General features: G+C 44.5%; 1 protein-coding gene and 1 pseudogene across 1 annotated transcript in view; one reads left to right on the top strand and one right to left on the bottom strand.

The window, feature by feature from the left end:
* Window positions 1-25809, top strand: part of LOC124775138 (reversion-inducing cysteine-rich protein with Kazal motifs) — a 371470-nt gene that overhangs the window by 303226 nt on the left and 42435 nt on the right. The window contains exons 8-10 of the mRNA XM_047249978.1: window positions 2649-2892; window positions 10229-10505; window positions 19702-19982. Coding sequence (XP_047105934.1) covers window positions 2649-2892; window positions 10229-10505; window positions 19702-19982 — 802 coding nt within the window. The remainder of the gene's footprint in view (window positions 1-2648; window positions 2893-10228; window positions 10506-19701; window positions 19983-25809) is intronic.
* LOC124778578 lies at window positions 21112-21229 on the bottom strand (annotated as a pseudogene).

Raw genomic sequence — 25809 nt, 5'->3', positions numbered from 1 at the left:
GCCGTAGCCCCCAGTGGTACACAACCCGACAACAGGCTACAGCTGTCCACTCACCCCACCGCCGCCCCACACCGAACCCAGGGTTATTGTGTGGTTAGGCCCCCAGTGGACCACCCCGGGAACGTCTCACACCAGACGAGAGTAACCTCGATGTTTGCGTGGTAGAGTAATTGTGGCGTACGCGTACGTGGAGAAAGTGGTTGCGCAACAATCGACGACACAGTGTAACTGAGGCGGAATAAGGGGAACCAGCCAGCATTCGCCGAGGCAGATGGAAAATGGCCCTAAAAACCATCCACAGACTGACCGGCATACCGGACCTCGACACCAGTCTGCCGGGCGGATTCGTGCCGGGGACCGGCACGCCTTCCCTCCCGGAAAGCAGTGTGTTAAGCCGTCGGCACACGGACCGTGCTGTCGAACGTTAACGTTGTGCGTGCCCAGTTCAAACTGCTGCTGAAAGCTCAGGAACGATGCGACTTGTGCAAACGGTACGTGGGTCCCAACGTGGTATACGCGATCGCAACGCACTGCAGCGGCAGTTTGAGGGATGTTTCTAGTTCGTAATCGGGCGCGCGTAAAATTCCCACGTTAGCTCTATTAAAACGCACATTTCCTCCATCGTCCACGAAAAGGAAAGTACTATGTCCAATCAGTAAGGACACAGACTTACAAAAGTCCCATTACAAACAGTGCGGTACAAATTTGGAACATTTCTCCGCATAAGATAAACATTATTTCATCATTCCCACATTGTAGTAAAATCCCAAGGTCAGTCAGTCTTACTTGATCACTGTTCCTACCCAGTAGCAGAATCCTTGCAACATGTGAATTACAAAGCCTAAAAGAAAAAGGAGCAAAATATCTTTATACAAGTAGCGCAAGCTGTCCTGAAGGTAAAGTAAGCCAATCGAACAAAGTCGCCCCTCAAGAAAAGGTGAACTTAATCAAATATTATATCATATACTTATATTAAACTAATAATGAAGCATCAGAACCTAATAAAAACGCGAATGTTAGGAAAAAATTGGCAGTGTTACGACGCGAACCACCGCCTCAACAAAACCTCATTACGGGCAGAGACGCTACTCATTACGCTAAACCAACAATACATTCATTGTATTCAGTTATACTATCTTACATATTGCTAAAAACGCAAATCGTAGATAATTATGTTACTAATTGAAATTTAATTATAACAAATTTTACCAAGAACAATGCGTTTTGGGTGGATCTTCAGTGTGTCGCTGCCTTCAAATAGCCTACTCTCATAATATGGAAGTTGCAATAATTCTTTTGCCACGAATATGATGTTTCTCATTAATTTATTGGAACGAATCACACAGTTAACAACGAGTTTTCCAGTGATTCTCAATTTGCTGGTGCTCAGAAACGGCATATATACATATAGGCTTGAAATGAATGCCAATGTGCCGCCTCACAACTCTGTACTGAAGGGAGACGGCGTGCGTGTGACGTAGGTGGCGTTGTTCCATCTCATTGGTCAACGCTCAGACGCACGCTCAGATATCTGACATGCCAGATATTGCTCCGCACGTTCGGAAAGACTCCCGAACGTGCTATTCCACGCTATGACGTCAGAAACTCGGCACGCTCAACGCTCAACGTTCGGATGCATGGTCCGTGTGCCGACGGCTTTAGATCGCGCGGCTAACCGGGCGGGCTCAGTAAATGTAACTAGCTGTAAGAGATTCCGGATATATTCCGTTAAATGAAATTAAACAATAAAAACTACGAGGCACTAATCATTGACTTTAATTCTGTTTCAGGAGAGATATATAAATATTATCGTTCATTAAAGAGCCAAACTTCGTGAAAGCAAGAGATCTATTAACTGGCCTAAAATAAACAGATAATTCAGAAATAAAGTTTTGAAGAAGAAGATAAATTTGGACAAATTTTGGGTACCGTGTTTACTTCTTTGAAATGCAGCCAATGTCGATATGTATTTTATTGTGGAGATTAGCAAATGAATCAGATGTGATATGGCAGCTACATGCTACAAGTATTTCAGTGATGTGAAAACTCAGATAAGTCAGTACTCGTACATAACTTTGGAAACATCATAACAGTAACTGATATTCGAATTTTTAAATACACGCACCCTAATTACTACCCTTAAATTCAGTATCCAGTTTAGTTACTTCATCTACACACACACATATTAACCAAGATAACCGGTGGTATTTGTTTCTTTACAAGCTCCTCTCAACGATATGTTTTGATTGATTTATTTCTCCGATTTGTGACGATAATTCAAGGTAGTGGTGTGGTCGTTCCGCCAATTATAGTGAAAGTGAGTAACAAAGCTGGTTGTTTAACGGTAAATTATAAGCGATGTTTGAAATTCTTTTTATGGTGAAATGATATTTTCACTTTGGTAATTTGGAGTACTTATTGTCAGTTCGGACGCATCGAGTGAGGTGGCGCAGTGGACAGCACACTGGACTCGCATTCCGTTGACGACGGTTCAAACCTGCGTCCGGACATCGCGATTTAGGTTTCCCGTGATTTCCCTACACTAGAACCTAGTCAGTTGTTGGTCTGCACTGTTATTAACGTTCATTGTGGAAACATGAGGTACACAACGAGGCTGACACCTTTCTTCGCTTTATGAAACCGTACAGGACCACCTTTGGCAGTGCTTCATGCAGAGCCGCGACCGCAGCGAGGACACGAAGCAGTCGCGCATCGACCTGCTGGGCATGGACTCGGCCAAGCTGCACTGCTGCTACAAGGCGGCCAGCTCCAGCTGCCGCCGCCTCTGCTTCAAGACTTTCTCCAAAGAGTGGATCCAGCACTGGAACGAGTTCAACACCAACTGCTTGCAGCAGGTTTCCGAGGACAGGCTCATCCACTGTATCGACGAAGGTACGTCACACGAGTCTGCAACACTTTCACTCACACACAGCTCTCTCCTAAAACTAAAACTAAACTTCGCGCGAACACGTCATAAAGGCCCAACGGTACCGACCGGCCGCCGTGTCATCCTCAGCTCACGGGCGTCAGTGGATGCGGGATGTAGTCAGCAAACTGCTCTCCCGGCCGTATCTCAGTTCACGAGTCCGACAACTCTCTCCTGCTTGCAGGAAATCGTACCTACTGTTTCACTCCTCCTGGTATCAAAACTGGTATGGTCGTAAGAATTACTCCTGACATTCAACAAATCTGCTACTGTAAGAGGGCTAGCCGAAAATTCGGGTGTGCAATGACGCTGTTGACCGGTGCGAGTGATGTCCACGTATCTGCTCTGATGCGATACACTCAGACACGTGCTCCTGCTCCACCAACGTAATCTATTTGTGTATCCAACTAACATCTCCTGGCTGGGGAAAAGGCGCAATCTGAAGTCACTCATACGAAACTCTGGTAAAATTCTTCGTCTACTGAGACCAGAAAAAAAAACATGCATCTAGGGGCTGGACAAAACCATAAATGCAGATGCTTCCCAAGCTTGCTGGCTGCGCTCCCTCAACGCGATGCCAGGTCGATCACGGTCAGAACAGTGCCCTGTGTAGTTGTGAGCGCATTATGTCGGAGTCAATTCGTACGTGGGCAACTTGTTAGTGGTCGTATGGTGGGTGCTTGCATAATCAAGGTAGCTGAAGTGCTTGAGGTTCCAAGGAGCACCGCAGCCAAGATTTATACAAAATAAAGGGAAAGCGAGAAACCATCATCCGCTAACTCACAACGTGGAGAGAACTGTGTGCTGAGCGAGACGGTAATTGAAGAGTACTGTGACGTCGTACTTTGGAAGGAAGGGGGGAAGTCGTGCTTTGTGCACACTTTTTTTAAAATATTGCACGTTAATCATTTACTCTAAATTTCAAAATTTTGAAAAAAATAATATTGTTTATAATAAATTCTTGTACCAGATTACATAAACGTCTTACATGTTTCAAATAAACTAAACCCAAAAATGTGATTCTTTGTAGCAGATGTCACTTTCCACAGTGAATGTCATATTCACTATTTCCAGATTCAGGACCTTACATACACATCAAGTATCTCTTTCGAAAGTACGTTGAAAATGACATAACTCAACAGCAATTAACGAGTTTTGTCTTATTTTAACTTCATTTAAGATGGATATACAGGGTTAGTCGCGTAAGACGTAACACCCCCATTATTCCGGCGGTGATTGGACGTATCGACAAGCGGTGTTCGGCGAATCATAGCCGACTATGGGGCACATACTTTGGTAGATGCACAATAATCAAACGTTTATATTGACCGAGACAATGAGGCAAGTACATGTTTTTTTTAAATGGGACGCTATACTTTTTTTACCATCATTCGAACGCTTTAGAAATGACGCTGGGAAATATTGTACGATTGGAGGTCGTGGCGGTCGGAAGCGGCTGCAGACTGTAAATACGACTCGCATGACCCGCGGGCCGAGTTGCCGTGCTCTATGCAGCATGCACGGCCAGCTCTACGTAGGTAAATCGTGATCCGCCCTCTTTTAAGAAAAGTTTCAATTACAATAGCAACATGCGTTACATCACTATACGCGTCTTTTCCAGAGCGTTCGAATGATGGTAAAAAAAGTATAGCGTCCCATTTAAAAAACATGTACTTGCCTCATTATCTCGGTCAATATAAGCGTTGTGATTATTGTGCATGCACCAAAGTATGTGTCCCATAGTCGGCGCTATGATTCGCTTAATTGTTGTTGTTGTGGTCTTCAGTCCTGAGACTGGTTTGATGCAGCTCTCCATGCTACTCTATCCTGTGCAAGCTTCTTCATCTCCCAGTACCTACTGCAACCTACGTCCTTCTGAATCTGCTTAGTGTATTCATCTCTTGGTCTCCCTCTACGATTTTTACCCTCCACGCTGCCCTCCAATGCTAAATTTGTGATCTCTTGATGCCTCAAAACATGTCCTACCAACCGATCCCTTCTTCTAGTCAAGTTGTGCCACAAACTTCTCTTCTCCCCAATCCTATTCAATACCTCCTCATTAGTTACGTGATCTACCCACCTTATCTTCAGCATTCTTCTGTAGCACCACATTTCGAAAGCTTCTATTCTCTTCTTTTCCTAACTGGTTATCGTCCATGTTTCACTTCCATACATGGCTACACTCCATACAAATACTTTCAGAAACGACTTCCTGACACTTAAATCTATACTCGATGTTAACAAATTTCTCTTCTTCCGAAACGCTTTCCTTGCCATTGCCAGTCTACATTTTATATCCTCTCTACTTCGACCATCATCAGTTATTTTACTCCCTGAATACCAAAACTCCTTTACTACTTTAAGTGTCTCATTTCCTAATCTAATCCCCTCAGCATCACCCGATTTAATTCGACTACATTCCATTATCCTCGTTTTGCTTTTGTTGATGTTCATCTTATATCCTCCTTTCAAGACACTGTCCATTCCGTTCAACTGCTCTTCCAAGTCCTTTGCTGTCTCTGACAGAATTACAATGTCATCGGCAAACCTCAAAGTTTTTACTTCTTCTCCATGAATTTTAATACCTACTCCGAATTTTTCTTTTGTTTCCTTTACTGCTTGCTCAATATACAGATTGAATAACATCGGGGAGAGGCTACAACCCTGTCTCACTCCTTTCCCAACCACTGCTTCCCTTTCATGCCCCTCGACTCTTATAACTGCCATTTGCTTTCTGTACAAATTGTAAATAGCCTTCCGCTCCCTGTATTTTACCCCTGCCACCTTCAGAATTTGAAAGAGAGTATTCCAGTTAACGTTGTCAAAAGCTTTCTCTAAGTCTACAAATGCTAGAAACGTAGGTTTGCCTTTTCTTAATCTTTCTTCTAAGATAAGTCGTAAGGTTAGTATTGCCTCACGAGTTCCAACATTTCTACGGAATCCAAACTGATCCTCCCCGAGGTCCGCCTCTACCAGTTTTTCCATTCGTCTGTAAAGAATTCGCGTTAGTATTTTGCAGCTGTGACTTATTAAACTGATAGTTCTGTAATTTTCACATCTGTCAACACCTGCTTTCTTTGGGATTGGAATTATTATATTCTTCTTGAAGTCTGTGGGTATTTCGCCTGTCTCATACATCTTGCTCACCAGATGGTAGAGTTTTGTCATGACTGGCTCTCCCAAGGCCATCAGTAGTTCTAATGGAATGTTGTCTACTCCCGGGGCCTTGTTTCGACTCAGGTCTTTCAGTGCTCTGTCAAACTCTTCACGCAGTATCATCTTCATCCACATCCTCTTCCATTTCCATAATATTGTCCTCAAGTACATCGCCCTTGTATAAACTCTCTATATACTCCTTCCGCCTTTCTGCCTTCCTTTCTTTGCTATAGTGCTTGTCCATACGTGCAATCGCTCCCGCAATAATGGGGGTGTTACGTGTTACGCGACTCACCCTGTATGTTAAGTATCTCCACCTCGGTAATGCATGTTATATAAAATTAGTTGATATTTTTAGGGTTGACCCACCTCACACCTGACACGAGCTTCTGAGCTCTGACGTTTTTTTCGCGTGTATCGAAGCTTACTTTGGGGGAAGACATTTATGGGGTTTTGGAAAAGTGATCCTGTAACTGAATCGCGCAGTGTATCTGTAAATTTTAACGAACAATCACGTTTAGAAAGAGGGTGGACGTAGACTAAGTTTTTTTATTTATTTCAGTGGAATAGCCGTGTGAGCTGGGCTGCAAAGGGCTGAGCTTCTGCTCTTATTTTAACTTCATTTATGATGGATATAAAGTTCAAATGGTTCAAATGGCTCTGAGCACTATGGGACTTAACATCTGTGGTCATCAGTCCCCTAGAACCTAGAACTACTTCAACCTAACTAACCTAAGGACATCACACACATCCATGCCCGAGGCAGGATTCGAACCTGCGACCGCAGCAGCCGCGCGGTTCCGGACTGAGCGACTAGAACCGCGAGACCACCGCGGCCGGCGGATATAAAGTATCCCCACCTCAGTAATGCCTGTTATGTAAAATTAGTTGATATTTTTAGGGTTGACCCACCTAAGGTTGACCCACCTCACACCTGACACGAACTTCTGAGCTGACCTTTTTTTCGCGTGTATCGATGCGTGCTTTGGGGGAAGACATTTATGGGGTTTTGGAAAAGTGATCCTGTAACTGAATCGCGCAGTGTATCTGTAAATTTAAACGAACAATCACGTTTAGAAAGAGGGTGGACGTAGACTAAGTTTTTTTATTTATTTCAGTGGAATAGCCGTGTGAGCTGGGCTGCAAAGGGCTGAGCTTCTGCTCTTATTTTAACTTCATTTATGATGGATATAAAGTTCAAATGGTTCAAATGGCTCTGAGCACTATGGGACTTAACATCTGTGGTCATCAGTCCCCTAGAACCTAGAACTACTTCAACCTAACTAACCTAAGGACATCACACACATCCATGTCCGAGGCAGGATTCGAACCTGCGACCGCAGCAGCCGCGCGGTTCCGGACTGAGCGACTAGAACCGCGAGACCACCGCGGCCGGCGGATATAAAGTATCCCCACCTCAGTAATGCCTGTTATGTAAAATTAGTTGATATTTTTAGGGTTGACCCACCTAAGGTTGACCCACCTCACACCTGACACGAACTTCTGAGCTGACCTTTTTTTCGCGTGTATCGATGCGTGCTTTGGGGGAAGACATTTATGGGGTTTTGGAAAAGTGATCCTGTAACTGAATCGCGCAGTGTATCTGTAAATTTAAACGAACAATCACGTTTAGAAAGAGGGTGGACGTAGACTAAGTTTTTTTATTTATTTCAGTGGAATAGCCGTGTGAGCTGGGCTGCAAAGGGCTGAGCTTCTGCTCTTATTTTAACTTCATTTATGATGGATATAAAGTTCAAATGGTTCAAATGGCTCTGAGCACTATGGGACTTAACATCTGTGGTCATCAGTCCCCTAGAACCTAGAACTACTTCAACCTAACTAACCTAAGGACATCACACACATCCATGCCCGAGGCAGGATTCGAACCTGCGACCGCAGCAGCCGCGCGGTTCCGGACTGAGCGACTAGAACCGCGAGACCACCGCGGCCGGCGGATATAAAGTATCCCCACCTCAGTAATGCCTGTTATGTAAAATTAGTTGATATTTTTAGGGTTGACCCACCTAAGGTTGACCCACCTCACACCTGACACGAACTTCTGAGCTGACCTTTTTTTCGCGTGTATCGATGCGTGCTTTGGGGGAAGACATTTATGGGGTTTTGGAAAAGTGATCCTGTAACTGAATCGCGCAGTGTATCTGTAAATTTAAACGAACAATCACGTTTAGAAAGAGGGTGGACGTAGACTAAGTTTTTTTATTTATTTCAGTGGAATAGCCGTGTGAGCTGGGCTGCAAAGGGCTGAGCTTCTGCTCTTATTTTAACTTCATTTATGATGGATATAAAGTTCAAATGGTTCAAATGGCTCTGAGCACTATGGGACTTAACATCTGTGGTCATCAGTCCCCTAGAACCTAGAACTACTTCAACCTAACTAACCTAAGGACATCACACACATCCATGCCCGAGGCAGGATTCGAACCTGCGACCGCAGCAGCCGCGCGGTTCCGGACTGAGCGACTAGAACCGCGAGACCACCGCGGCCGGCGGATATAAAGTATCCCCACCTCAGTAATGCCTGTTATGTAAAATTAGTTGATATTTTTAGGGTTGACCCACCTAAGGTTGACCCACCTCACACCTGACACGAACTTCTGAGCTGACCTTTTTTTCGCGTGTATCGATGCGTGCTTTGGGGGAAGACATTTATGGGGTTTTGGAAAAGTGATCCTGTAACTGAATCGCGCAGTGTATCTGTAAATTTAAACGAACAATCACGTTTAGAAAGAGGGTGGACGTAGACTAAGTTTTTTTATTTATTTCAGTGGAATAGCCGTGTGAGCTGGGCTGCAAAGGGCTGAGCTTCTGCTCTTATTTTAACTTCATTTATGATGGATATAAAGTTCAAATGGTTCAAATGGCTCTGAGCACTATGGGACTTAACATCTGTGGTCATCAGTCCCCTAGAACCTAGAACTACTTCAACCTAACTAACCTAAGGACATCACACACATCCATGCCCGAGGCAGGATTCGAACCTGCGACCGCAGCAGCCGCGCGGTTCCGGACTGAGCGACTAGAACCGCGAGACCACCGCGGCCGGCGGATATAAAGTATCCCCACCTCAGTAATGCCTGTTATGTAAAATTAGTTGATATTTTTAGGGTTGACCCACCTAAGGTTGACCCACCTCACACCTGACACGAACTTCTGAGCTGACCTTTTTTTCGCGTGTATCGATGCGTGCTTTGGGGGAAGACATTTATGGGGTTTTGGAAAAGTGATCCTGTAACTGAATCGCGCAGTGTATCTGTAAATTTAAACGAACAATCACGTTTAGAAAGAGGGTGGACGTAGACTAAGTTTTTTTATTTATTTCAGTGGAATAGCCGTGTGAGCTGGGCTGCAAAGGGCTGAGCTTCTGCTCTTATTTTAACTTCATTTATGATGGATATAAAGTTCAAATGGTTCAAATGGCTCTGAGCACTATGGGACTTAACATCTGTGGTCATCAGTCCCCTAGAACCTAGAACTACTTCAACCTAACTAACCTAAGGACATCACACACATCCATGCCCGAGGCAGGATTCGAACCTGCGACCGCAGCAGCCGCGCGGTTCCGGACTGAGCGACTAGAACCGCGAGACCACCGCGGCCGGCGGATATAAAGTATCCCCACCTCAGTAATGCCTGTTATGTAAAATTAGTTGATATTTTTAGGGTTGACCCACCTAAGGTTGACCCACCTCACACCTGACACGAACTTCTGAGCTGACCTTTTTTTCGCGTGTATCGATGCGTGCTTTGGGGGAAGACAATTATGGAGTTTTGGAAAAGTGACCTTTTAACTGAATTTCCCAGTGAATCTGTACATTTAAACGAACGATCACGATTAGAAAGAGGGTGGGTGTACCACCACTCCGTCTACAGGCCACAAGTGGCCCATCGGGACCATCCGACCGTCGTGTAATCCTCAGTGGAGGATGCAGATAGGAGGGGCGTGGGGTCAGCACACCGCTCTCGCGGTCGCAGTGATGGTATTCTTGACCGAAGCCGCTGCTATTCGGTCGAGTAGCTTTTCAATTGGCACCTGGAGGCTGAGTGCACCCCGAAAAATGGCAACAGCGCATGGCGGCCTCAATGGTCCGAGGGTGAGTGTAGACTGAGTTTTTTTACTTATTTCAGTGGAAGAGCCGTGCGAGCTGGGCTGCGAGGGGCTGAGCTTCTGCTCGAACTTCAACAACCGGCCGACGGAGCTGTTCCGCAGCTGCAGCCAGACGGCGGACGAGGCGGCGCGCTACGACATGGCGGTGTGGCTGCAGGACGGCGTGCTGGGGCTCCCCGGCTTCTCGCTGCCGCTGCTCAACATCTCGCAGTGCTCGGCGCACGCCTGGAAGACCGTCGCCTGCATGCTGCAGATCAAGCCCTGCCACCAGGAGACGCACATCAACAGGATATGCAAGTACGTCGCGCCCACTCCAGGGCCAAGTTACTGCTGTGCTGTTGGTGCACGAGGTGCTTTGTCTGTCGGTGCATTTCCATTGAGCAGCAACACTACAGTCACGGAGTGTATAGAACTGCATTCTACCTATGATAAGGAAAACGTATTTCCTGAAACTTCCTGGCGGATTAAAACTGTGTGCCCGATCGAGACTCGAACTCGGGACCTTTGCCTTTCGCGGGCAAGTGCTCTACCATCTGAGCTACCGAAGCACGACTCAAGCTCGGTACTCACAGCTTTACTTCTGCCAGTATCTCGTCTCCTACCTTCCAAACTTTACAGAAGCTCTCCTGCGAACCGCACACTCCGCTGCAGAGTGAAAATCTCATTCTGGAAACATCCCCCAGGCTGTGGCTAAGCCATGTCTCCGCAGTATCCTTTCTTTCAGGAGTGCTAGTTCTGCTAGGTTCGCAGGAGAGCTTCTGTAAAGTTTGGAAGATAGGAGACGAGATACTGGCAGAAGTAAAGCTGTGAGTACTGGGCGTGAGTCGTGCTTCGGTAGCTCAGTTGGTAGAGCACTTGCCCGCGAAAGGAAAAGGTCCCGAGTTCGAGTCTCGGTCGCGCACACAGTTTTAATCTGCCAGGAGGTTTCATATCAGCGCACACTCCGCTGCAGAGTGAAAATCTCATTCTGGAAACATCCCCCAGGCTGTGGCTAAGCCATGTCTCCGCAATATCCTTTCTTTCAGGAGTGCTAGTTCTGCATGGTTCGCAGGAGAGCTTCTGTAAAGTTTGGAAGGTAGGAGACGAGATACTGGCAGAAGTAAAGCTGTGAGTACTGGGCGTGAGTCGTGCTTCGGTAGCTCCGATGGTAGAGCACTTGCCCGCGAAAGGCAGAGGTCCCGAGTTCGAGTCTCGGCCGGGCACACAGTTTTAATCTGCCGGGAAGTTTCATAGCAGCGCACACTCTGCTGCAGAGTGAAAATCTCATTCTGGAACATATTTCCTAATTGATAGTACGATGTACGTGCTTTTATCACGTTGCAATTGTTGTGGTCTTCAGACCGAAGACTGGCTTCGAATGCTTCTTTCCGCTCTAGTGCATCCGGTTAAGCCTCTTCATCTCCCCATTACCACCAACCGAGATTTTAGTGGTTGTGAGTCGAGGGCTGCGCTTTTCTGAACTGACGAGGTTGCACTGAATATCATTTATCGAAATGTTTATTTGCGACAGGCTCAATATTTTGCGGGCTATAGTTTCGATTTAAATGTCAGGAAGTCGTTTCTGAAAGTATTTGTGTGGAGTGTAGCCATGTATGGAAGTGAAACATGGACGATAACTAGTTTAGACAAGAAGAGAATAGAAGCTTTCGAAATGTGGTGCTACAGAAGAATGCTGAAGATTAGATGGGTAGATCACATAACTCATGAGGAGGTACTGAATAGAATTGGGGAGAAGAGGAGTTTGTGGAACAACTTGACTAGAAGAAGGGATCGGTTGGTAGGGCATATCGTGAGGCATCAAGGGATCACCAATTTAGTATTGGAGGGCAGTGTGGAGGGTAAAAATCGTAGAGGGAGGCCAAGGGATGAGTACAGTAAACAGATTCAGAAGGATGTAGGTTGCAGTAGGTACTGGGAGATGAAGAAGCTTGCTCAGGATAGAGTAGCATGGAGAGCTGCATGAAACCAGTGTCTGGAGTGAAGACCACAACAACAACAACAGTGGGGATAGCGTACTGGCTGAGTGACCACTAGCTTGGAAGGTGGTGTTGGCCACCATTCAATCCCCATTAATGGGCACAGACCTGTAACTGTCATCGATGTAACAATCACGGCCCAAGCGCCACCTCTTACATACAGCAGACAACACAATATCTGAGATGAATAGGGAACGACAGGACAACATTATATGAATAACATTGTGGATGGATATTGTGTTTAATGTTTTATAAATGCAATATTAATAAAATGTGTAGCCTTAAAAGATTCCAAAATCCATAGATTCTCATTTAATTCAAAAATTTCAAAATAGACTTCAAATGACTCTGTCAGTCCAGCTTTGAACAAGATGGCTGACGGACTTCACCGGTTCAGTATAAAACGTAAAATTAAACACACCTTCAGCCATCTACATTTCGAATGTAATTTATTTTCGCGACCAGTTTCGGCTTTTTCACCTGCCCATCTTCAGGCCCCCTGATCAACTTGTGGAAGGATGCGAACCTCCAGTGCAATCGAAATAGAGGCCAGCAGTAAGTAAATGGTATCCGTAGACTTCTAATTTCGAGAACGTGATTGATTCGTTCTTCAATTGAAGACTGCTAGACAAACAATTGACCATTTTTTTCTCTAGCAGTCTAAAAGTGATGACTGAAGGCATAGAGTTGTTCGAACTGGAAGTCTACGAATACCAGTTGCTTACTACTGCCACTATTTCGTCTGCACTGGAGGTTGCATTCCCCCTATAAGTTGATCAGGGAACCTGAAGATGGCGTAGTGAAAAGTCGAAACTGGTACAATAATAAATTACATTCGAAATATAGACGGAAAAGATGGTTTTAATTTTATATTTTATTTGATTCCAAACAGACGAAAGATTGAACTTTAGTCATGCAATATTAAAAATTTGTGTAGCCTTGGAAATATAAAATAATTTGAAAGACCCACTAAAATCTACAGATTCTCATTTAAATAAAAAGAAATTTCATATCTGACTCTAAATGTTACCATTATTCAAAATATTTAACTTTAATGATGTGGTGCCCCGCGCTCAGCTTTTGATAATTGATGTTAATGTTTAACTTCCCCTTTGAACAGGCTTACGCCATACAGTGATAAAGGAAAGTGAATCCACAGGTTATTAGTTGGTTCTCGTGGACGAGAATCAGTCCACCACACCACATGGAACAACTTACGACCGCTCTTCCCCAGTCACCACCGGACACAACACACATATCACGGAACTACTAGTCCCCAAGACACAGCCTTAGTTGTCCTGCGTTACGCACTGGCTCTCTACACGCCAAAGCATTAGCAGCCCAAGAAACTCATTTCTTGTGCAGTGCAAAATAGATACCATAGCGCTCCTTAAGACAGATTTTCAGTCTACATTTGTCTCGTGCTCGAGAATGTTGACGTGATACGATGTATCTAATGATTTTATATAACTGACATAGCGCTGGCTTTGAAAATGACGGAAGTCTAAACGTGCATAATTGATGAAAAATAAAAGTGTGGACAAGACATACGTTGTTAAGGAGGGGGTAGGATGTTAAATGGGCCGACTTGGAGCATGAGAGACACAAAGGACATTTTAATTTCCACTGTCTATACTTTTACAAATTAATTTATAATAATTTGTCAGCATGACCAAGAACAATTCAGGATTCACACTCATAGTAGTGAAAGTTCAAAAACATAATAAAATAATTATTTTTACATGTGAAATTTCATTATTTTTTCACTTACTATTGGCTGCATTTGTTGCTATAGGTAAACTTTTCTTCATAAGTAAGAGAGATTCTTCGATGAATTTTGCACAGCATACAAAACATACTTACAGCCTATGAAACTCTAGAATTTATTTAATTTATGAAAAACTGAATGAGCTGTTACATTTTAAACTTCATGTTAAGAAAAAACTCAATTTTTATAGTTAAATATCTCAATTTTTACCACAGTTTATAATAAGTTTGAAAATTTCTAAAGTATCGTACACCTGTAAGTATGGTTTGTATCTTGTGCAAAATTCATGGTAGAATCTCTCTTACTTATGAGGAAAAGTGTACCTATAGCGACAAATGCAGCCAATAGTAAGTGAAAAAATGAAACTTCACATCTAAAAAATATTTATTTTATTGTGTTTTTGAACTTCCACTGCTATGAGTGTGAATTCTGAATCAGCTCTGGTCATACTACAAAGTTTCATGAATTTATTTGTAAAAGTATAGACAGTGGAAACTAAAATGTCCTGCGGTGACCATCCTGCTCCAAGTCGGCCCGTTTGACGTCTTACTCCATTAAAAGTGTTTCTGTTGAAGTATAACATGTGTTATTGCAAACACGCCATCTGTCTTATAACGTTCGTTATAACATATGTTATACTTAACATGTTTTTTGCTTGCGTATCATGTCATTTCTGGAAACCCAGAATCTACTATGTAGGAATCAACATGGATTCCGGAAACAGCGATCGTGTGAGACCCAACTCGCTTTATTTGTTCATGAGACCCAGAAAATATTAGATACAGGCTCCCAGGTAGATGCTATTTTTCTTGACTTCCGGAAGGATACAGTTCCGCACTATCGCCTGATAAACAAAGTAAGAGCCTACGGAATATCAGACCAGCTGTGTGGCTGGATTGAAGAGTTTTTAGCAAATAGAACACAGCATGTTGTTATCAATGGAGAGACGTCTACAGACGTGCCACAGGGGAGTGTTATGGGACCATTGCTTTTCATAATATATATAAATGACCTAGTAGATAGTGTCGGAAGTTCCATGCGGATTTTCGCGGATGATGCTGTAGTATACAGAGAAGTTGCAGCCTTAGAAAATTCTAGCGAAATGCAGGAAGATCTGCAGCGGATAGGCACTTGGTGCAGGGAGTGGCAACTGACCCTTAACATAGACAAATGTAATGTATTGCGAATACATAGAAAGAAGGATCCTTTATTGTATGATTATATGATAGCGGAACAAACACTGGTAGCAGATACTTCTGTAAAATATGTGGGAGTATGCGTGCGGAACGATTTGAAGTGGAATGATCATATAAAATTAATTGTTGGTAAGGCGGGTACCAGGTTGAGATTCATTGGGAGAGTGCTTAGAAAATGTAGTCCATCAACAAAGGAGGTGGCTTACAAAACACTCGTTCGACCTATACTTGAGTATTGCTCATCAGTGTGGGATCCGTACCAGATCGGTCTGACGGAGGAGATAGAGAAGATCCAAAGAAGAGCGGCGCGTTTCGTCACAGGTTTATTTGGTAACCGTGATAGCATTACGGAGATGTTTAATAAACTCAAGTGGCAGACTCTGCAAGAGAGGCGCTCTGCATCGCGGTGTAGCTTGCTCGCCAGGTTTCGAGAGGGTGCGTTTCTGGATGAGGTATCGAATATATTGCTTCCCCCTACTTATACCTCCCGAGGAGATCACGAATGTAAAATTAGAGAGATTAGAGCGCGCACGGAGGCTTTCAGACAGTCGTTCTTCCCGCGAACCATACGCGACTGGAACAGGAAAGGGAGGTAATGACAGTGGCACGTAAAGTGCCCTCTGCCACACACCGTTGGGTGGCTTGCGGAGTATCAATGTAGATGTAGATGTAGATGTAAATAGAACGTTTCAGAATGTTTAGGTATTGCTTTTGCGGAATACTAAAATGAATAATTTTTATGAGGATTGTGTGACTCTCACTATAATCAATAATCTAAGTCCATACATACAACAAAAATGGATGTACACATGTATGTACGTTCCACATCTGCCTCTAAACCAAATGACCCATTGTCTGGTCCCTTAAACCCACAAACCAACCAAATGACCCATTGCAGCAAGCTTAGTACACATATCAGTTACTGTCCAAAAAATGATGAAAGTAAAGTTTAGTGCTTACTACACTTCCACTCTTCGTACAGAAAACTGCCGCATGAGGCATGATATTGTAATTTATCACGGCCTTACTACTAACTATGTGTGTGTGACATATCTTGCTGTCATTATTCACGTATGTCACAAAATGTACTTACAAAATTACATCACTGTCCTACACATAGCTCCAGAGGTGTGACGTCATAAATTAAAAGGTGCGTGGAAACGAAATTAAAGGGCGAAATTTGTAAGAGCTACATGTGAAGAGTGTGTACAAATAAGTGTGAAAAACACTGGTGAGCCAAAATATTATGACCACCTGCTTAATAGCTTGTTCGTCCGCCTTTCTAACGAAATACATCACTGGTTCTACACATCAGGGATCCGACAGTATATAGCATTACTTATCTACGCACAGGTCATCTAATTCGCGTAAATAATTGGCCGCCGATTAGCGTACGCGGTGATGACGTCCGATAGCGACCCAGATGAGTTGCATAGCCGGCCGGAGTGGCCGTGCGGTTCTAGGCGCTACAGTCTGGAGCCGAGCGACCGCTACGGTCGCAGGTTCGAATCCTGCATCAGGCATGGATGTGTGTGATGTCCTTAGGTTAGTTAGGTTTAATTAGTTCCAAGTTCTAGGCGACTAATGACCTCAGAAGTTAAGTCGCATAGTGCTCAGAGCCATTTTTTTTGAGTTGCATAGAATTTACGTGAAGCAACTTTTGTCGCCAAGACATCAACGTGAATTCACTGTAATGCTCCTCAAACCACTGTAGCACGGTTCTGGCTCTGAAACACGGACAATTACACTTCTTAAAGACGACATCGCCGTCGGGGAAGACATAAAGCATGAAGGTGGTACGCAGCTGTCAGTGAGTCTTCGATTACTACCACAGGTCACATGTAAACGCAGAAGAATATCTCCCGTAGTATAATACTGCTCTCACCACCCGGCGTCCGTGAGGGGCAACATGGTACGAGCCGCCGTTCATCTCGATGATGGCGTTTGTGGAAACGACCATCGGCCTTGTGTAGCAAAAATGTGAATCATCCGAAGATCCGACACGTTGCCATTCATCGATGGCCAAATCCCGATGGCCTCATTTCCACTGTAATCATAACTGACGATGTCGTTGGGTCAACATGTGAACACCTAGGGATAGTCTGTTGCGGAGCTCGGTGTTCAACAATGTACGATGAACAGTGTACTCCGCAACATTTGTCATTTCTCCGGTATTGTGCTCTTTCAGCAGATGTGGCACAAAACACCATCTGTTCTACTTTACGGTGCAGACAAGCCTCCGAACCCCACGTATTGGCCGGCCGCGGTGGTCTAGCGGTTCTGGCGCTACAGTCCGGAACCGCGGGACTGCTACAGTCGCAGGTTCGAATCCTGCCTCGGGCATGGGTGTCTGTGTGATGTTCTTAGGTTAGTTAGGTTTAAGTAGTTTTCTAGGGGACTTATGAGGTAAGATGTTGAGTCCCATAGTGCTCAGAGCCATTTGAACCATTTGAACCCACGTATTGTAAAGAATCGTGGGCGTCCAACCACTTAGCGCCTAGTAGTAGTTTCCCTGTCCTCCTACCCCTTTCCATAGATGCTCACGACAGTAGCACATTGACATACGACCGGCTTCACGGTTTTCATGATAACTCTTTCACAGACTCTGTATAATAATAGTTTGCACTTTGTCAGAGTCACTTATCTCTATGAATTGCTCATTTAGAGCCCATATCTTTGCCAGGGTGACCCACTGTCCATATCTACTCCGCTTTCATATTTTTGTTACGTGCGTCACGTGCCCGCGACGCCAGCAGGCGGCATCCAACGTCGCTCTGGGTAGCGGTCATAATGTGTTGGTTTATCAGTGCATGTTAAATATATATGAAATGAACTCGACTTGTATGTACACGGACAAAACCATGGATAGAAGGTCATACTACAAAAAAAAGAAAAAAAATGGTTCATATGGCTCTAAACACTACGGGACTTAACATCGGAGGTCATCATTCCCCTAGACTTAGAACTACTTAAACCTAACTAACCTAAGGACATCACACACAGCCATGACCGAGGCAGGATTCGAACCTGCGACCGTAGCAGCCGCGTGGTTCCCGAATGAAGCCCCTAGAACCGCTCGGCCACAGCGGCCGGGTATACTACTTACTACCTGGAAAGTTACACTGTGGGGGTAAGAACCGGAAGCCTCCTTCTGAGGTGGAGGTGATAACAAAGAGGAGAGGAGGAGGACAGAAAGAGAGGGGGAAGGGGTAGATGAGCACAAAGAGGCAAGAAAGAGGAGACAGACAGACAGAAGGGAAGGGGGAAATTGACGGCGGAAAGGGAATAGGTGCAGATGGTCAGTAATTGGGTGGGGGACGGGAGGGGGCGGGAGAGAGGAGCAGACAGACAGAACACGGGTGTAAAAGGAGTTGGACAAAGGGGAGGAGGAGGAGATTGGCAGAGAAATGTAGGAAGAAGAGATAGACATAGCGAGAGGGTGGAAGGACAGAGAGAGGGGAGAAAAAGTGGACAGAAAAATGAAATAGGAAGAGACAGACAGACGAGAGAGGGGGAGACTGAGACAGAAAGGGGAGAGATGGAAGGAGAACAGAAAGAGCAGGAGACAGGGAGAGAGACAGAGAGAGTAAGAGTAATGGAAAGAGAGGGGGGGAAGGATTAGATACTACGGTCACAGGTTCGAATCCTGCCTCAGGCATGGATGTGTGTGATGTCCTTAGGTTAGTTAGGTTTAAGTAGTTCTAAGTCTAGGGGTCTGATGACCTTAGAATTTAAGTCCCATAGTGCTTAGAGCCATTTGAACCATTTTTGAAGGATTAGGTAGAGGCGAAGGAGGAGACAGACAGAGAGAGGAAAGGAGACCGGCAGAGAGAGTGGAGGAGTAGTGGAGGGAGTGGAGGAGTAATGGAGAGAGTGGAGGAGTAATGGAGAGAGTGGAGGAGTAATAGAGAGGGTGGAGGAGTAATAGTAGAGGAGTAATAGAGAGAGTGGAGGTGTAATAGAGAGAGTGGAGGAGTAATAGAGAAAGTGGAGGCGTAATAGAGAGAGTGGAGGAGTAATAGAGAGAGTGGAGGAGTAATAGAGATTGGGAAAAACGTGATGGACAGGAGAGGAAGAGATAAATTTAGACATGGTAATGGGCAGATCGGGGAGGAAAAGGTTAACTTAGAGGTGGGGAAGGAGTAGGTGGACTATCTGAAGACTGGAATAAATGCATACCCAGGAAACGACAATCAGTCGGGTAGTGTAACAAGAACTGCAGCAGTGTAATATAGAATGGAGTTCCTGAATTTTATTGCGTGAAAGATGACTTACTTCATCTGGTAGTCCTTCATTGACGTTGATTGCTCATAAACTTTCGTCGTATGAATAATCAATATCAAAGGTGTCGTCAGTGGAAGCCTGTAATCTTTCAGATAGTGAATTACATTGTAGATGTGGCCCTCCGAGGTGCTGTCGTCAGCAACGGTAAGGGGGTTAAAATCGATGATAGTATATGTTCTCAAAGCTCTGTGGAGTACTGTGTATGTGAGCTTGCTGCAGGGTGTTGTGCCCGTTCTGACTCCCGCTGGCGCCGCCACGCTGTGTGACAGGGAGGACTGCTACGCGCTGCTGCGGCAGTGCCTGGACTGGCGGCGCGCGCCGGGCCAGTCTGCGGCCGAGCTGTGCGCGCGGCTGTCTGCGGACGGCTCGCAGTCGCCGTGCATCTCGCTGCGGCCCTTCCTGCAGCCCAGCGACAGCCCGCACGTGCCGCCGCAGGACGAGCTGACGCTGCCCTGCAAGGGCGACCACCCCTGCAACGCCAGCCAGGTCTGCCAACTCAACCGCCACTGCTCCTCGGGGCACGCCTGCCGCACCTACCGCTGCACTCCCGGTGAGTCAGCCTCGTAAACGTAGCTAGTTTTTAGTACTACTACTACTACGTGATCAGGCCCAGTGGACCGCACGCACCTACAAGGTTCCTCCTCCACTGTATTCTGTCCATTGCTGCTATCCGCCATCCATTCACATCTATTGACTTACTTACTCTCTGGTCATACCGGACTCGAGAGTCCATTACCGCGGCAACGTATTTACGCCATCTGTCCCTGTCTTGGGCTATTTCCTTCCATTCCCCTTCAATACCTAGCACTCCGTAGCACTCCGTAGCACTCCGTCAAATGGCCCATCGGGACCATCCGACCGCCGTGTCATCCTCAGTGAGGATGCGGATAGGAGGGGCGTGTGGTCAGCACACCGCTCTCCCGGTCGTTATGATGCGACCCTTTTCTTTGACCGGAACCGCTACTATTCGGTCGAGTAGCTCCTCAGTTGGCATCACGAGGCTGAGTGCACCCCGAAAAATGGCAACAGCACATGGCGGCCCGGGTGGTCACCCATCCAAGCGCCGGCCACGCCCGACAGTGCTAAACGTCGGTGATCTCACGGTAACCGGTGTATCCACTGCGGCAAGGCCGTTGCCCCTTCAATACCTAGGCTCCTCAAATCAGCCTTCACATTGTCCTCCCATCTACGCCTCGGTCTACCCACACGACGTTTTCCCTCTAGATGTCCTACCAGTACTCTGCGCGCTGCCCTGCCCTCATCCATTCGAGCAACGTGACCCGCCCATCGCAGCCCACGTGATTTAATAATACTGATTATGTCAGGGCTTGAATAGAGTTCGTGAACCCCTTCCTTCTACGGTTTTCCCCACTCTCCGCTAATGTCATCCCTTTTTGCTCCGAAAATTTTCCTCATTTTGGACAGAGAGAGAAGAAGTCTCACACCCATACAGCATGACTGGCAGAATAATAAAAAAGCACTCCGTCTTCAGGCCACAAGTGGCCCATCGGGACCATCCGACCGCCGTGTCATCTTCAGATGAGGATGCGGATAGGAGGGGCATGTGGTCAGCACACCGTTCTCCCGGTCGTTATGATCGTTTTCTTTGACCGGAGCCGCTACTATTCGGTCGAGTAGCTCCTCAGTTGGCATCACGAGGCTGAGTGCACCCCGAAAAATGGCAACAGCACATGGCGGCCCGGATGGTCACCCATCCAAGTGCCGGCCACGCCCGACAGCGCTTAACTTCGGTAATCTGACGGGAACCGGTGAATCCACTGCGGCAAGGCCGTTGCCGTGGCAGAATAATAGTTTTGTATATTCTAATCTTTAAATTCCCAGACAATATCTGTGATGAAAGTAATCTGTTCAGTGAGAAGTAGCACGCATTTCCCGCCCGTAATCTCTTCTTCAGTTCGGATTCAATCTCATTTCTCGAAGTAATGTCCACGCCTAGATACTTAAATGTGTTAACTTTTTCAAACTGCATGTCTCCAACTCTTAACATTTCCTGATCTACTGCTGTTGGCATTCTAGTAGTAACCAGGTATTTAGTTTTGTCTTCACTTATCCTTAGATCTACATCTTCACTAGCCTCGATTAACGCATTCGCATTTCCTGTTACAGATTCTTTCCTATCGCTAATGATGTTTAGATCATCTGCATACCCTAATATCTTAATATTTCCAGTTAACTCCACACCCTCTGAATTATCTGCTGCCATTCGTACAATATATTCTAGGACTAAATTAAAAAGTAGCGCAGACAGGGCATCTCCCTGCTAAAGTCCGTTCTTTATTACAAATTCTTCTGACTCCAGTTACCCCACGCGTACTCTACCTTTGTTGTTTTTCAAACTCACTTCTATAAGTCCAACATACTTCTTTGGTATTCCAAGTTCCAAAAGAATTCTGTACAATTTTGATTGCAATACTGAATCATATGCTTTTGTAAAATCTATGAAAGGATTATGAACTGGTTTATTGTATTCCCATTTCTTTTCCAAAATTTGACGCATGGTGAATATTTGGTCTATAGTTGATCTGTTCCTCCGAAAGCCGGCTTGGTAATCCCCCTCAATTTCATCTGCATATGGTGTGAGCCTGCTTAGCAGAATATTCGAGAAAATTTTGGAACGTACTGGTAATAGCGATATCCCTCTATAATTGCTACAATCCATTCTGTCGCCTTTCTTAAAAATTGGGATCAGAATCGACTCCTGCCACTCTTCAGGTATCACCTCTGAGTTCCATTCTTTAGTTATCACTTTGTGAACTACTTCCACCCATTTCTGTCCCCCATTTTTAACTAATTCTGCAGTTATGCAATCTGATCCTTGTGCTTTATGGTTTTTCAGTTTGTTGATTGCATCTCTTACTTCCTTTAACGTTTGCTCAGGTAGCTGGGGTTCTGCTGTATGTATTTCGTACGCCTACTCATTTCCTGCTTCCTGGTGTACAGTTAATAGATGCTCAAAATACGCCCTCCATTTACTTAATATAGCACTGGGGTCTGTCAGTATTCCCCCAGCATCCCCTCGAAGTGCATTTGTCCTAGCCTTGAAGCCCTTCCTACACCCATTTATGTCTAGGTAAAGTTCCCTAATGTTTTTTGTTTTACTGTTTGTTTCCATTTTTGTAATTTGATTCTTCAAATAATCCCTCTTCATGGCCCGTAGCCTATGACCAACTTTCCTTCTCAAGTTCAACAACTCCTCTCGTTTTCTGTCTCCCATTCTATGCCAATCTAATAGCGCTTTTCTCCTTTCCTCTACCAATTTCTTGCATTCCTCATCATCTATTGACACTTGGTTTAAATCTTCATGGAGTCCATCACTCCAACGCTTCTCGGGTGTTCCAGGCGGTCTCTTTCCGTAGGTGTGAAACCCAGGAGCATCCGAGGCCATCTGTGATCCTCCAACCAGGCCACATGGCCGGCCCACTGCATTCGTTCGGCTTTGACGGTTCCTGCTATGTTGGGCTGCTGGTATAGTTCCTCAAGATCTGGGTTGTATCTGATCCTCCATTCCCCTGTATCTGCGTCCAGAACCGGACCGAAGATCTTCCGAAGCACTTTTCTCTCAAAAACAAGGAGCTTATGGAAGTCCTGTTTCCGGATACTCCATGTGTCACAGCCGTATAGAACAACAGGCTGGATCAGGGTTTTGTACAGTCGGATCTTGAACTGTCTGGAGAGATATCTGGACCGAAGCAGTTGTGCTAGGCTGTGGTTGGGTCGGTTTCCTGCTTGCATTCTGGCTTTGATCTCTGCTTCACATGACGAGCTCTCAGTGAAAAGTCCCTCTAGGTATTTGAATTCATGCACGCTCTTATAGGACTGGTCCCCAACCTGCACTGATTGTAGATGATCAGCAGCCTGACAATAACCACGCGTCATAACGAGGTACTCTGTCTTGGCTTCGTTTATGTTTAGCCCAAATTTGCTGGCAGCCTCCTTTAGTGCTTTGATCATTTGCTCCAACTCCTCTTTTTAGTACACTTATTAGTACACAGTGCTGTAACCCAGTCCAACAACCACTGCATCAAGGTAGATCAGGGCAGCACGGGCAACATGAGGTCTTGTGTTGCCACAGACACCTCGAAAACAAGGGAAGATGATGATGTTTGGCTTGTGGTGCGCTCAACTGCGCGGTTATCAGCGCCCGTACAAATTCCCAACTTTTGCTCAGTCCAGTCACGCCACTTTCATGAATGATGATGAAATGATGAGGACAACACAAACTCCCAGTCATCTGGAGGCAGGTGAAAATCCCTGATCCCGCCTGGAATCGAACCCGTGACTCCGTGCTCGGGAAGCGAGAACGCGACCGGAAGACCACGAGCTGCGGACTGACAAGGAAAGAGCCACCTGCCTTAATGGGTCAGAAATAGTGGAGTAGCTTTCCAAATTACCCCCTGTGCGAACCACAAATTCTCGTTGCTCTGTACTGAATGCCCTCCCCCTCCCCCCTACAAACGTTGCATATTCTTGAAGTTTCCGCACGTGGATCCACTATGATGCTGTACTCAGGACTGGGACTACTATAGAAAAGACGTTGTGACATTTTTATGCCCATTGTTGTCATTGGTCGGAACACTGTTAACGGGACTTTCTTTGCTTGTTAGTTATTTAATGTTCCATACATAATATGACCGATGGTTTAATCGAAATGATGTGGAATGAGTCTGTTTACAGGATATGTACACAAGATTGGTGTTAACATTCATGAACACACAAATTTTTAGTCCTATTCATGCAACTACACTTTTCCATAGAGGCTACCACTTATTAAGCAGGAATCCGCCCATAGAATAGAAGAAGTTTCCCATGAGAAATGATCATAGGTTAGATTTAAAATTTTAGCTTAGTGTTAAAACTTGCTTTGTACATGTCTCATATTTTATGTTATTGGGCACGTAATCAAAAATTTCTGTTGCTGCATTTTCGTATTTGTTCTGAGCCGCTGCTAATTTTGATAATAATCAATATCCGTCATTTTTTCCTATAGTGTTTTGGGTATGGATATCACATTCTCAAGTTTTGATGGATTTTTATTTATGACGAATTTATTAGCGAATATTTGTATTGTGATGGTGCAGTTAAAATGTCGATCTCCTTGAAGACAAAGCTACATAACGACCGCTGTTGAAAATCACTTATTATTCTTACTGCTCGCTTTTGTGCAGTCAATACTTTCTCTCAGAGTGGTGATTTACTCCAGAAAATGATTCCATAAGTCATTATTGAATCGGAATATGCACAATATCTCATGAGATTGATTTGTTTTTTTCCAAGACTAGCAATTATTTGAAGAAGGAAGGTAGCTGAACTTCATTGTTTGAGCAGCTCAATAACGTGCTTCTTACAGATCTAGTTTTCATCAATATATACACTCAAAAATTTGAAGCATTTCACCCTATTTGCTGTCTCCTGTTCATGTACTACATCAGTAGTTGTTACTATTTCCTGTAATAACTGAATATAGGGTGTTTTCCTAAACTTAGGAACAGCCCATTTCAGAGAAACTATTTAATAATTCTTTTGAAAAATATTATTAAGAATCTCTTCTGCGGCTTTCTCTCTAATCGGAATAATTATAACACTAGTTTAGTCGGCTAAAAGCTAATTCTGCTAGTTGCGTGTTAAGTTGAACATGATTCAGACATATAAAGAATAGGAAAGGACCCAAAACTGAACCACGTGGCACACCCTTTGACATTTCTTCCCAAACACTGAAGTTTTCTACCTATCTAACATTTTTTTAAATATTCAGCAGTGATTTTTGTATTCGTTTGTTCAGTATGATTAAAACCAGCTACGTCTGAAGCCATCAGTTTCATAAAACTTCAGTATTGATAATAGAGTAATATACTCAACACAATAAAACACATTGGAAAGATCACAAAAAGTACCCACTGTCGATGTTTTATTATTTAAGGCTTGTAACAGTTGGTGGGTAAGTGTATAAGAAGCATTCTCTGTCAAGTAACCTTTCTTGAATCCAAACTGTGATAAGTTAAGTACACTTTTTCTACTGAAATGTGAGACTACTATTGAGTATGATACTTTTTAGAAAAAATTAGAATAATATATCAGCAAAGAAAGGAAGTATAATTATTTGTATTTTTGTAACCCTTTTTATAGAGAGGATTAAAAATGAAATTTTTCACATCTGGAAAAATTCCCTGTGCCACTGATGTACTACATTTATCACTAAGGCCATTAACTGTTAAGTGAGGACGACTTTTCAAAAGTCTCTTTGAAATTCCATCAACACCATATGAACTTTTGTTTTTCAGAATTTTTATAATTCTGTTAATTTCATTGAATGATGTTGGTGCTCCTTCTAGTTGCTTAAAGTTTTGTTGAAAGACAGT

This window comes from Schistocerca piceifrons, chromosome 2, assembly GCF_021461385.2.
Source record: "Schistocerca piceifrons isolate TAMUIC-IGC-003096 chromosome 2, iqSchPice1.1, whole genome shotgun sequence".
NCBI classification, from domain to species: domain Eukaryota; kingdom Metazoa; phylum Arthropoda; class Insecta; order Orthoptera; family Acrididae; genus Schistocerca; species Schistocerca piceifrons.
Note: the sequence above shows the minus strand (reverse complement) of the source record. Positions and strands in the feature narration are given on the sequence as shown.